This window comes from Setaria viridis, chromosome 4 (genome assembly GCF_005286985.2).
Source record: "Setaria viridis chromosome 4, Setaria_viridis_v4.0, whole genome shotgun sequence".
In the NCBI taxonomy this organism is placed as follows: domain Eukaryota; kingdom Viridiplantae; phylum Streptophyta; class Magnoliopsida; order Poales; family Poaceae; genus Setaria; species Setaria viridis.
This window is the reverse complement of record NC_048266.2, coordinates 16,527,376-16,538,129: the sequence shown is the minus strand read 5'-3', so window position 1 is coordinate 16,538,129 and position 10,754 is coordinate 16,527,376. Positions and strand designations below refer to the sequence as shown.

At 46.4% G+C, this 10,754-nt stretch overlaps 2 protein-coding genes across 3 annotated transcripts; one reads left to right on the top strand and one right to left on the bottom strand.

Annotated features, from left to right (window-relative positions):
- Positions 1–1,952: 1,952 nt before the first annotated feature.
- On the top strand, positions 1,953–5,422 carry LOC117852817 (xylan O-acetyltransferase 13). Of its 2 annotated transcripts, none has more exons than XM_034735092.2 (5): positions 1,953–2,407; positions 3,988–4,162; positions 4,243–4,451; positions 4,581–4,739; positions 4,860–5,422. In XM_034735092.2, the coding sequence occupies exons 1-5, from the start codon at positions 2,022–2,024 to the stop codon at positions 5,194–5,196; spliced, it is 1,266 nt and encodes a 421-aa protein (XP_034590983.1). In that variant the 5' UTR covers positions 1,953–2,021; the 3' UTR covers positions 5,197–5,422. The 2 variants fall into 2 exon arrangements, with proteins under 2 accessions (XP_034590983.1, XP_034590984.1); XM_034735093.2 differs by lacking the exon at positions 1,953–2,407 and adding an exon at positions 2,900–3,286.
- Positions 5,423–5,880: 458 nt separating this feature from the next.
- On the bottom strand, positions 5,881–8,729 carry LOC117852818 (diacylglycerol O-acyltransferase 2D). Its single transcript, XM_034735095.2, has 9 exons — positions 8,292–8,729; positions 8,065–8,139; positions 7,884–7,969; positions 7,567–7,673; positions 7,308–7,463; positions 7,081–7,167; positions 6,779–6,876; positions 6,560–6,647; positions 5,881–6,312 (listed from the first exon to the last, which is right to left on the bottom strand). The coding sequence occupies exons 1-9, from the start codon at positions 8,495–8,497 to the stop codon at positions 6,211–6,213; spliced, it is 1,005 nt and encodes a 334-aa protein (XP_034590986.1). The 5' UTR covers positions 8,498–8,729; the 3' UTR covers positions 5,881–6,210.
- Between the last annotated feature and the right edge of the window lie 2,025 nt (positions 8,730–10,754).

Below are 10,754 nucleotides of genomic sequence, written 5' to 3'. Positions count from 1 at the left end.
ACGCCCAAAAGTGGCAAGTTTGGGTAGATCTGGTCAGACCTGTTTAGATCGGTCTCCCAACCGGTCAGACCGGTTTGGGAAAAAGTTTTCAAAATGCAAATTGGACTTCACCATGGTGTACCTCTTGTCGAGATAATCGAAATGCATATATGGAACGGTCGATTTGAACTTCGGATGAGAGAGTTATGCCCTCAGGAAGATCAACACCCCGTGCAGACAAGTCAGACTGCCTGACCCTACCGGTCAGATCGGTTGGATCAAAGTGCTCCAAATAAAGATTGGACTCCACCATTACGTAGATCGCGTCGATTAGATCAAGATTCATATATAGAACGTCTGATTTGGAGTTCGGATGAGGGAGCTACGATCTACGCAAGATCTGCACCTGGGCAGACCGGTTAGACCGGACCGGTCTGACTGGTCTGGCTCTGTGTAATCCGAGTAGGAGTTTTGATTTAACACGAGTTGTACTAGGATTTTGACTCCTGCGTGGGAAGATCTTCCCTCCCTATAAATATAAAAGGATTCAGCCGATTGAGGGCATCCAACCCAAACGACAAAAACCAATTTGTTATTTTGTATCTTTTTCTTTATTCTTTTGCCCTAGCTTTTCCAATCTATTACTTGCTGTTCTTCCTTCATCTCGACGATGTTTGAAGGCGCTCTAGGTGGCTTGACGATTCTAGAGCAACCCTGTGTGCACCTGCCCCAACGGGATCCTTCCCGGGCGAACATTCAAAGGTCTACCATCAGCTTGCCCGACAACCGGTCAGACCGGTCCCTGTAACTGGTCAGACCGGCCTACGTCGATGTGCTGTAGCGAGCCCCTCCGCGCGCCGCATGGTCGTGAAATTCGTGTGTTGGCAAAGAAACGTCAACAGACACCACACATATATTATCACTATCAGCCCAGCATTTATCGTTTAGACCCCAACACTCCAACAGGATAGGACATATGATACTCCCTCCATGAAGCAAATGGGACCACAGAATTTCACCTGCCCCTTTTTTTTTTCCTTTGGAGCCACTCGTTTCTTTCTATGCCGAAAGAAGATATTTCTTCTTAATGTCAAAGTCTGCAGCTTTCTTGCGCATTCTAAAAAGAGGGAGTATTGGTGTAGTTATTCTGAGTTTACTCAAATTATGCACAGATAGGCCAATTTGATCACAACAAAGTCCTCTTATTTAAACGGGTTCTGGCAAAAATCACGTAAAAACTTGCACGTCTATCGGCTAAGCTGCATTTTTAGGTGAAAGAAGGGAACTACATATTTGAAGTACTCACTACTGTATTAGTGTTGGACAGAATGTGAAATTTGATTTACAGGGGTAATTCCTGCTTTAAAAAGTTTTGAATGTTGAAAAAAATTTAGTTCTAAGGGAAAAACAAAGACAGTACACATATCGGTTTACTATATATAGTATGACCAGAAATAGGGGATTATGGTTGATTAGAACTCAAGCTTAGTGGCATTTGCATTCAGGAGCTTAATGCCTTAAGATTAAGCATTACAATTCTAGGCAAGGATGCTGAGCATCACCATTTTTGTTGTTTGAGATGCAAACATACATTATCTTTTGAAACTGAGAAACCCAGTAGTGGTCCAGCCCTTTCTTTATTGGCTTCCTAATCCTATCTATAATGGCTGGTGTGATGCTATGCTCTGGATTGGCACAGCCGTCGGTGACAGATAAACACTCCTATTTTATCCTTATGTTTTTATTGAGATTTGTCTTTTTACCAGTGAAAGGTTGATGGTACATGGAGAACACATAGTACTAATCTGCAAATGATTTTGCAAATTCAGAGGTTAATACAATTGTGGAACAAACATGATACCGGTATATACACAAAACCTTTCCATTTCCGTACTGCATTCCAAACAGCCTGGCACCACATACCTTTTTGTGGTTAGCCCAAGGGTCAGTGTCCATGTTGCCTGTCATTGCAGAGACTCGAGAAGTGGCCATAAAAGAGGAGAGCTAATCACTATTCTGAAGAAAGAACAGCAGGTACCAAGATGACGATTCTGCAAACTCCGGTTGGAGCGAGGAGCATCGTGACCTGCTTAGTGGCTTTCTTCATCTTAGCCAGTTCCATCGTCTTCCTCCTTGACAAAGGCCAGGAAGTGCAAATGGCAGTCGAGCACCGACACCAACAAGTGCAGGTGAAGGTTGAAGCTAGACTCCAAGAACCAGCCATGGGAGGGGCAACTGAGGTGGACACGAGCGAGGAGGATTGCAACTGGTCGAGGGGGCGGTGGGTGTACGACAACGTGTCCCGGCCATTGTACTCCGGCTTCAAGTGCGCCTTCATCTTCCGGGAGGTGGCTTGTGACAAATATGGCAGGAAGGATGTGATGTACCAGCACTGGAGATGGCAGCCTCATGGATGCAACCTTCCAAGGTATGATAAGGTTTAAGATTTCGCTCAATTTTGCTATTGTCAGTTGGAAAGTTCCAGCATATCTGAAGATGTGGTCTGTCAGTATCAGAGTCAAAAAAAGAATCCAAAAGGATAGGATAGGATTGTTTATGTGTCACCGACGGCTGTGCCAATCCAGAGCATTGTTTCACGGAAGCTTCTGAACACTAATGGATCCGTAACTGAATAAAAAAAACACATGATAGTAATGCAGAGAGACAAAATACAACTATTACTTTGAGATTTGCAAAACTAATCTGATTAGGGTCGTCAGCTAAGAGCAACTCTAAAAGTTTCCAAGAAATTCTTCCCCAAAGCGAGGTATCGGGGGCTATGCTAATTTTTTTTCCCAAAAAATAGTAGATCGCTAAAAATTACCCCTCAATAGTTCAAAACAGGTCACGTCATCGTATTGGACCCATTAGGATCCGTTGCTTTTTTCCCACCACCGTGACCAGGGGCCCCCTCGGTCGCGATTTCCAGAGTCGCCGTCATGACCAGGAGGCCCCTCGCATTGCAATCTCCAGCGCCACCATCGTGACCAGGAGCCCCCTCGCGTAGCGATCTCCAGCGGTGAAAATCAGTTGCCGAGGTAGCGGAAGTAGGCGGTCATGAAGGCGAGGAGGCCAGATTCGGAGTGGTCGGTGATCTGGTACTAGGAGCGCGCCACGAGTGGGTGCGGCGGCGTGGTCTTCCTCGGGCCGCCCGGTGGCGCAACAGCGTGATGGTGTTGAGGATGATGTTTGAGATGGGGTTGGTGAGGCCGAAGCAATGGCCGCCCGTGGCGACGTGGCCGACGAGGCCCGGGACCTCGCTGAGGGGCAGCCGGTGCGCCGCCTTGTGGTACAACTCCTCGATGCGGTGGGTGACGTGGACGCCGGTGAGGGCGTGAGCATCGACTGGGGCCGCTTGTTCTTCTCCCCATGGAAACAAGAGAAGCTTCCCATGCCGGGGCGGTGGAAGGAGGAAGCCAACATGGTTGTCGCTGGAATCGAGTAGGACTTGGCGACTTGCTACGCGTTGCATCCGCCTCCCACCCATCGCCGCCGCCCCCTCGGTCCACCGCTCGCCCTGCCAGCGCTGCCGCCCTCGCCCCGCCGCTCACCATGCCGTCGTTGCTGCGGGCGCAGGAAGGGTCGGCTGCTCGCGCGCGCGGGAATCGGGATTGGGGAAGACCGTGCTTCGCGAATATATGCGGGGCGAGGGTTTTTTTTTTTCCGTGTCACCAATCTTTTAGGGGAGTTTTAGGTGAACGGTTGGAGTTTGTTTTTTCTTTTTTTTCCCTAAAGAAGGAATTGGGGGTAAGATTAGCAGCCTTTTAGAGTTGCTTGAACTAATCGAACTAATTGAAAGTTAAAGATCAGAAACGAGGAAAACTTCTACCTACCTTTTATTTTATTATCTGTACCATACTACCATCCCATAAGCTTGTTATTTTATTATCTGTACCATACTACCATCCCATAAGCTTGTAAGGGTAGAAAATAGATCATATCTGGCATACTAACTTACTCTGCATGGTATTTACCACATGATGGCTGAGGTTTACCTTTCTGAGACAGATTCGATGCCATCAAGCTGCTTGAAAAGCTGAGGAACAAGAGATTGGTGTTTGTGGGTGACTCGGTCAACAGGAACCAATGGGTGTCCCTCGTGTGCTTGGTGGAGGCCTCAATACCTGACGACAGGCTCAAGATGCGCGTATTCAATGGTTCGCTCATCTCCTTCAAGGCATTGGTATGTATTCCTTCAGAAAACTACAGGTTACACAAACCAGCAATTTTGGTTAGCTGATATGAACACATAATTATCTTCAGGAGTACAATGCAACCATAGATTTCTACTGGTCACCGCTGCTCGTGGAATCCAACAGCGACAACCCCATTATCCACCGGGTGGATTACCGGATCATACGGGCTGACAGAATCGAGAAGCATGCCAATGTCTGGAGGGATGCTGACATCATTGTTTTCAATTCTTACCTATGGTGGAGGAAGCAGAGGGATGACATGACGATGAAGGTCATGTAAGTACGCCTCTTTCCTTTCCTACTCAATTGGCACCACATTGTAAGTTTACATGTCAGAAAAGTTCTTAAGTCATAGAACTGAGATACAAAGACGAATAATACAGGTAACATTGTTTGTATATGCAGGTATGGTTCATTCGAAGATGGTGATGCAAGGTTAGATGAAGTGGAAATGACAGAGGGATTCGAGATAGCTCTTAAGAAACTAACGGAATGGCTTGGTGAGAATATTGATAAGAACAAGACTAGAATCTTTTTTGTAGGATCATCACCAACACATTTGAGGTGAGAGCGATACCCTTGCATCTTCTGTCAACACAAACAGTGCATTACCAACATCTCCATGGCATCAGGATTTCATATGGAAGTCATGCACCGATATCCAAACGATATATGTGTTTTCAGGGCTAGCAAGTGGGGTGGAGAAGACAGCAACAAGTGTCTCAATGAAACAGAACCGATCTACAAAGACGGATACGCAGCTGCAGATTACAGCTTGATGGCAAAGGCTAAGTCGTATTTTCAAACATTGGAGCCAAAAGGTATACATGTTCAGATACTAAACATCACTGAGCTGTCTGAATACCGCAAGGACGGGCATCCTACGGTGTTCAGGGGACAGTTCGTTCCTCTGACTAAAGAGCAGATTGCGAACCCGGCCAGCTATGCAGATTGCACGCATTGGTGCCTCCCTGGCGTTCCTGATGTCTGGAACGAGTTTTTATATGGGTACCTCATATAGAAATGATATACAGTAATGTCAGATGTAACTATATTATAATGTACAAATGACATACTCCGTCTAGATTAGGGTGCTACTGTGCAGAGAATTACTGAAGACGAAACAGTCAAAATGAACAGTATGTATCAGTGACTGTACTATTTGTTTTCATCTGACAGAGCAACATAATGTATCATGGCAAAGAACAACTTAAGAATGAATATTCCTAGATGTTCCTGAAATTCAATTCATTCAGAAACCAGCCTAAATAATTGATCATTAAGTAACTTAGTTTAGTTGCAACCAGAGACAGATGGTTAAGAATAAAGTGGGAGAGCAAACCAACCAACTATATATATATGCATGAATGTGATATAATTTAGTTAGAAGTGAATTGGTGGTTAATTAACTATTTTTAATGTCAAGCTTAAAATATTTTTTTTCCTCCAAACCACAAGTATATTTTTATATTTGTACATATTACTTATTTATCTTATTTTAAAATAATCAATATTTCAAATGTATTATTTCAACATTTTGAACATATGTGTTCATGGACCAGTAAAGCAATGAAAGTTGATTTCTAAAATATCCTATGGATAACCCATATTCTATATTTAATTCATCTCCAAGTTCACAACTGTAAAAATTTGAAATAACTTCTCAAACTCCAGCATATCTTATCTGGAGCCTGTAAGGAGTGCATGGGCGGTATACTAGTCTTTATTTCAGAAGATTAAAGCTGGGAGCATATATCTCACCAATCTTCATGATTATGCAACATTGCGTAATTGGTATTCACACCTATCTTTACATATGTATTTCAGCCACTAAAAGTAGCAAGCAACTAAAAAGCTTTCTGACTCATGAGCATCCGGTGCACGTTTTTACATCGGAGCTAGGAGCCTTATGGTCATCTCCACAATGTTGTAACTACAGGCCTACAGCCTGAATGCATGCAGAGTGCACAGTTTGGAACTTCAGGGAGTGAGCCACATTATTGCTGAATCCTAACTTGGGCCCGGTGCTGGAATGTCATAGGACTCTTAGATGGAGGCCAGGATATCCAGCTTTTCCCTTGTACTTCTCAAAAAGCTCCCGCAAGGCCATGATGAACTGCTCATGGACTTCATTAATCTGTCAGAACCCAGGAACATGATTTCAGAAACTTGAGACAGATCAATAACATGGAAGAAAGCTTTTCGTTGTAATAAGAGTAACAAGATATGAAATGTATTGTCATTGTGCCAGCACCAGAATCTTATTTCCTTCAACACCTCAATTGATGGATACATGTAATTAGGTTTGTATATGTTTGGATTGGTTTGCAGAGTGATGTAGCACGAAAACAATCATAAGCCTGTAACAATGTTTCTGAACCTACCTCATCAATTGCAGGCTGGGGGTTTTTGTCGACTTCAATAGGTTTACCCACGACCACATGCATAGGTCTTGGGAAGGGAAAGGGCGTCCTGCATTCAAATGTCAATAGGCCATGTAAAGTTTCTAATTCCAAGAACAATTAGTGAAAATAATCAAGCATGTACATATTAGTGAACAAATTAATCTGAAAAAAAAAGAATACTATGAGAGATTAAGTTACCCAAATCTTCCCCAGAAGATAATAGGAGTAAATTTAACTGCTCTAGCAATGTTGACAAACAATTTGCCACCTGGCCTCCACCACTTGTATGCATAGCTCTAACCAGATTAAAATAATAGAGAATCAGTAAAAATATTTTTCACAATTGCTTTGATGGTAAGGAACTAAGATATCAACTTCTGAGACATGAACTGAAAACTTTAATTGCATTTTCTTAGTTTAGAGTCTCAGTTCCTTCTAGTTTTCTTGATACCTATATTTAAAGAAGTAAGGCACGTCATGGACCAAAGCAAGATTGTTACCTGCCCAAAACAGAAAACAGGGACCAAAGGACAGCCAGATTGCATGGCTATCTTGACAAAACCTTTTCTTGATTTAAGGAAAGCAACCTGTAAAACACATGCCAAATAATGAATTTGATGTAATTGCATTGGACCATAGGCAAATAAACAGATAAGAAGTTTGAATGCAACATTACACATGCATGAATAATACAATAAAGGGTCCTCGACAGATGAAGAAACCAAACCTCTGAATCATTATCCATATGAAGCATTTCCCGGACACCACCAGGCACTACGATACAACTATAGCCTGCTCTAAGGTAGGAATAAAAATTCTTCCTCGTCGCAGGTACCAATCCAAGCCATGTCCAAATCTGCCTCAAGAACGGGGTATAGAACACCTAACACCAAATTGAAAATCAAACCGTCACATGCAGAGCCCCTAGAAGGTCACTGAATTCCTTGACCTATGGCATTTCATCTCAAGGCATTTAGCTGACTTACCGCACTACTCGCAAGGACCTTGATCTTAGTCAGAGGCATAAACCCAACAAGATCAGCAAGAGCTGACAGTCCTATCGGCAGCACCGAGTGGGGCTCGTAACCAAACACTGCGAATGCAGAGCACATGCATCACTATCACCACAAACTCTGCAAATAAAAGATTCCCTTCCTCTTTCTCCAGTTTGTTATCGTCAGCAACGAAATTGACACTTGGGCACAGGACTAGCCTAAAGAATCAACTCCATCCATTGGTGGATTGGATTGTGCATATGATGACTGAAGAATCCCTGAATGGAAAAATAGGATTGGAAACGCACCGTACACTCTGCTGGGATCGAAGGCTTTGTAGTCCTCCACATGCAGGCTGATCGGGAAGTAACCCATTGCGTGTCTGCATATGAACCTGCACGGCGCGCATGCTGGCAATTCAAAACCGGGAGGAAGAGAGAAGCTAATCCCCACAATTAGAAACGGAATGGATCAAGAAGAGCAGAGTACCTGGCGATGCTCCGGCCCCATTTGTCCCTGTCGTTGACGGGGACGAACATGAAGAAGAGCTGGAACGCCACCACTCTGCATCACGAAACGGGTTAGTAACGGACGTTGACACGAGCAAGATGGATGAAAATATCCCGTTTCTTTTCTTCCACCGAAGGAAAAGGTGACTTTTTTTCGAATCAAAAGTAGGTGCAAGAAAATAAGGTGGGGGGATGGGAGAGACGGACATGGCGGCGGCGCGGCGGGAGAGGAGGAAGAGCGACGCGAGGACGAGGAGGACGTTGAAGTGGATGCCGCCCAGCCAGAGCGCCAGCGCCAGCGTCGTCCGCGGCAGCGAGTAGTCCGTGCACCGGAACACCCTCGCGTCGCCGCCGCCCCCCTTCCCATCCTGGGGCGTCTCCGCCGCCCGGTTCAGCCCGCCGTCCGCGCCCATCTCGGCGGTGCCCCGGACCGGAGCAGAGTCGGAGGCGGCGCCGGGCTCGATCCGTCCGGAGCCGCCGCGCGTTTCGGCCTTTCGGCGCTTCTGTTGTCTTGCTGCTTGGGGCGGCCCCGCCCCTCGAGGCCGTCGGATCCTGCGGTGGCGGCTGCCCCGGATGGGCACGGCACGGCGTTTTAAGGAGGGGGGATCGCGCTGGCTGTCGTGTGCGTGCACGGAGGCCTGGCAGGGGGCGCAGGGGCTCGCCCCCCTCCCCCCTTGTTCGTGACCGCAGAGACGTCACCGCGTGCTCTTTAATCTGTCGCGGTGGGCGGCTGGTCAGCGTCTAACCTCACCGGCAATCTGCCACCGTCTCCCTTTCCTTTGGTAGGGGAAGAGTACGCCGGGCGGCGGTGTGGTGCTAGACATTGCGGTTTTTTTCGGTTGCAGAGATTCAAGCAACGTACTGAGAAATTTTTACAATCTCATAACTCTGGAAAAAATTTACAATCCTATTTTTTTAAAAAAATAAAACAGTTCACATGGAAATGAAAAAATCTACGATTTCAAATACTCCCTCCGTCCCAAATCATCCTTTCGAATTTTTTGGATTCATAGGTATTTGTATACATCTAGACTAGATCTGAGCAAAATGCGGGCTGGGTCGGCAAAAAGCCCAGAATGATTCGGGCTAAAACAAGTGACCAAGCCGCGCACAAACAGCTTTCGGGCCTACCGTTTTGCGCTTTTTTCAGGTCGGACCGGGCCACCTGCTCCTTTTTAATTGAAAAACGATTCAAAGTATAATTGGGCCGGGCTTGGCTGCCCAGATTTTTTTCGGGCTGGGAAAATACGTGCCACGCCCGACCCTATAAAGGCCACGGGCTGGGCTTAGCCTGGTGGGCTCGGGTCGAGCTGGGCCAAGTTTGCTCATGTCTAATCTAAACATATGATTGGTAGGCTGCACTAGTTTGTAGCCAGGCTAGAGCCAATTCTAACCAGGCTAAATTAATATAAATTGCTTCACGGATGCGACCTGCCCTCTCGTTTCCAGCTAGCTAGGCTAAGTGTCGGTGGCAGCCGCTGGTGAGGTCGAGGCTATACGTGTTGCCCCCGAGCCAGAAGTCGATGCCGAGGCTGCTGGGGCGCTACAAGTGTTGGCCGTTGTCCCGCCGTCTGAGGCGGGCCCGTTGACTAGTCGCGCGGCGACTACCTCCTTGCCGTCAGAGGCTGGTCCATCGACCAGCCAAGCGGTGGTCCCTTTCGGTGCACCAGGTGCTGAGGAGCACAATGACACTCGACTCCCTCCTGCGGTGAATCCGGAGAAGATCGCGCTGATAGCTGACCCCTTGGCCACTCTGGAGTTTGAGGCCATGCTCATGGACATGTATCGCCAAGTGTTCGAGTATACATAGGTAAGCTTTGCTTTTGTTCTTGATTTTCATCTTGAAATTGGTACGTGATGGTTATACGAGTACTTTTCTCGGTGTTGTAGATACTGATCCAGCGCTCCCGCGAGAAATCAAGAGTTCTCGAAGTAATTGGAGACACCATCCAGTGGGCTGAGGTGCTGGAGCAGAAACTAGCCGAGGAGAAGCAGTACTCCTCCCGGCTTCTTATGAAGTATGATGGTTAGGCTGTCGAGTACCAGAACCTTGTGCAACAAGCTCATGAAGAAAAGGACCAGCTTCAGAAACTCAACAGAGGCCTAAGGAACCGAAATGAGGGTAGGCTGTTGTAACATCCCGCAAATTTGTGAAATGTTAAATTCTAGCAAAAAGTGAAAATTTCAAAAATTTTGATTGAATTGTGTGAAAATTAAGATTTAAATTCCTCTCCTCTCCCAAAAAATCTCTAGAAAATGAAAATGATGAACAAAATATTTAGCCACGACCATACATGTGTGAGTTGAATTTTTAGTGGGATTTATTTGGATTTTATTTGGCTAAATTCAAATTTGAAAACTAAATACAAAACCAAATTGGAAAACAAAAACAAAACACCTGGGCTGAAACCACGCGCGGCCCATAGACCGCGCCAGCCTCCTTCCCTTCATGGGCCCGCCAACGCCCCCGCCTGGGCTGAAATTGCCCCACCACCGTGGCCCAGCTACCGGCCCACCTGGCCGCCCGTCCGCTTACGCCAACACTGCACCCGCACCTTGCTCGCTCTCATCGACAACCGGCTCCACCGGTCAGCTTTCTTCTTCCTCCACCTCCTCTGCTGACTGCTTTCCTCTGTTGCGCCGCCCTGCACTGTTCCCCGCCTCGCGCCG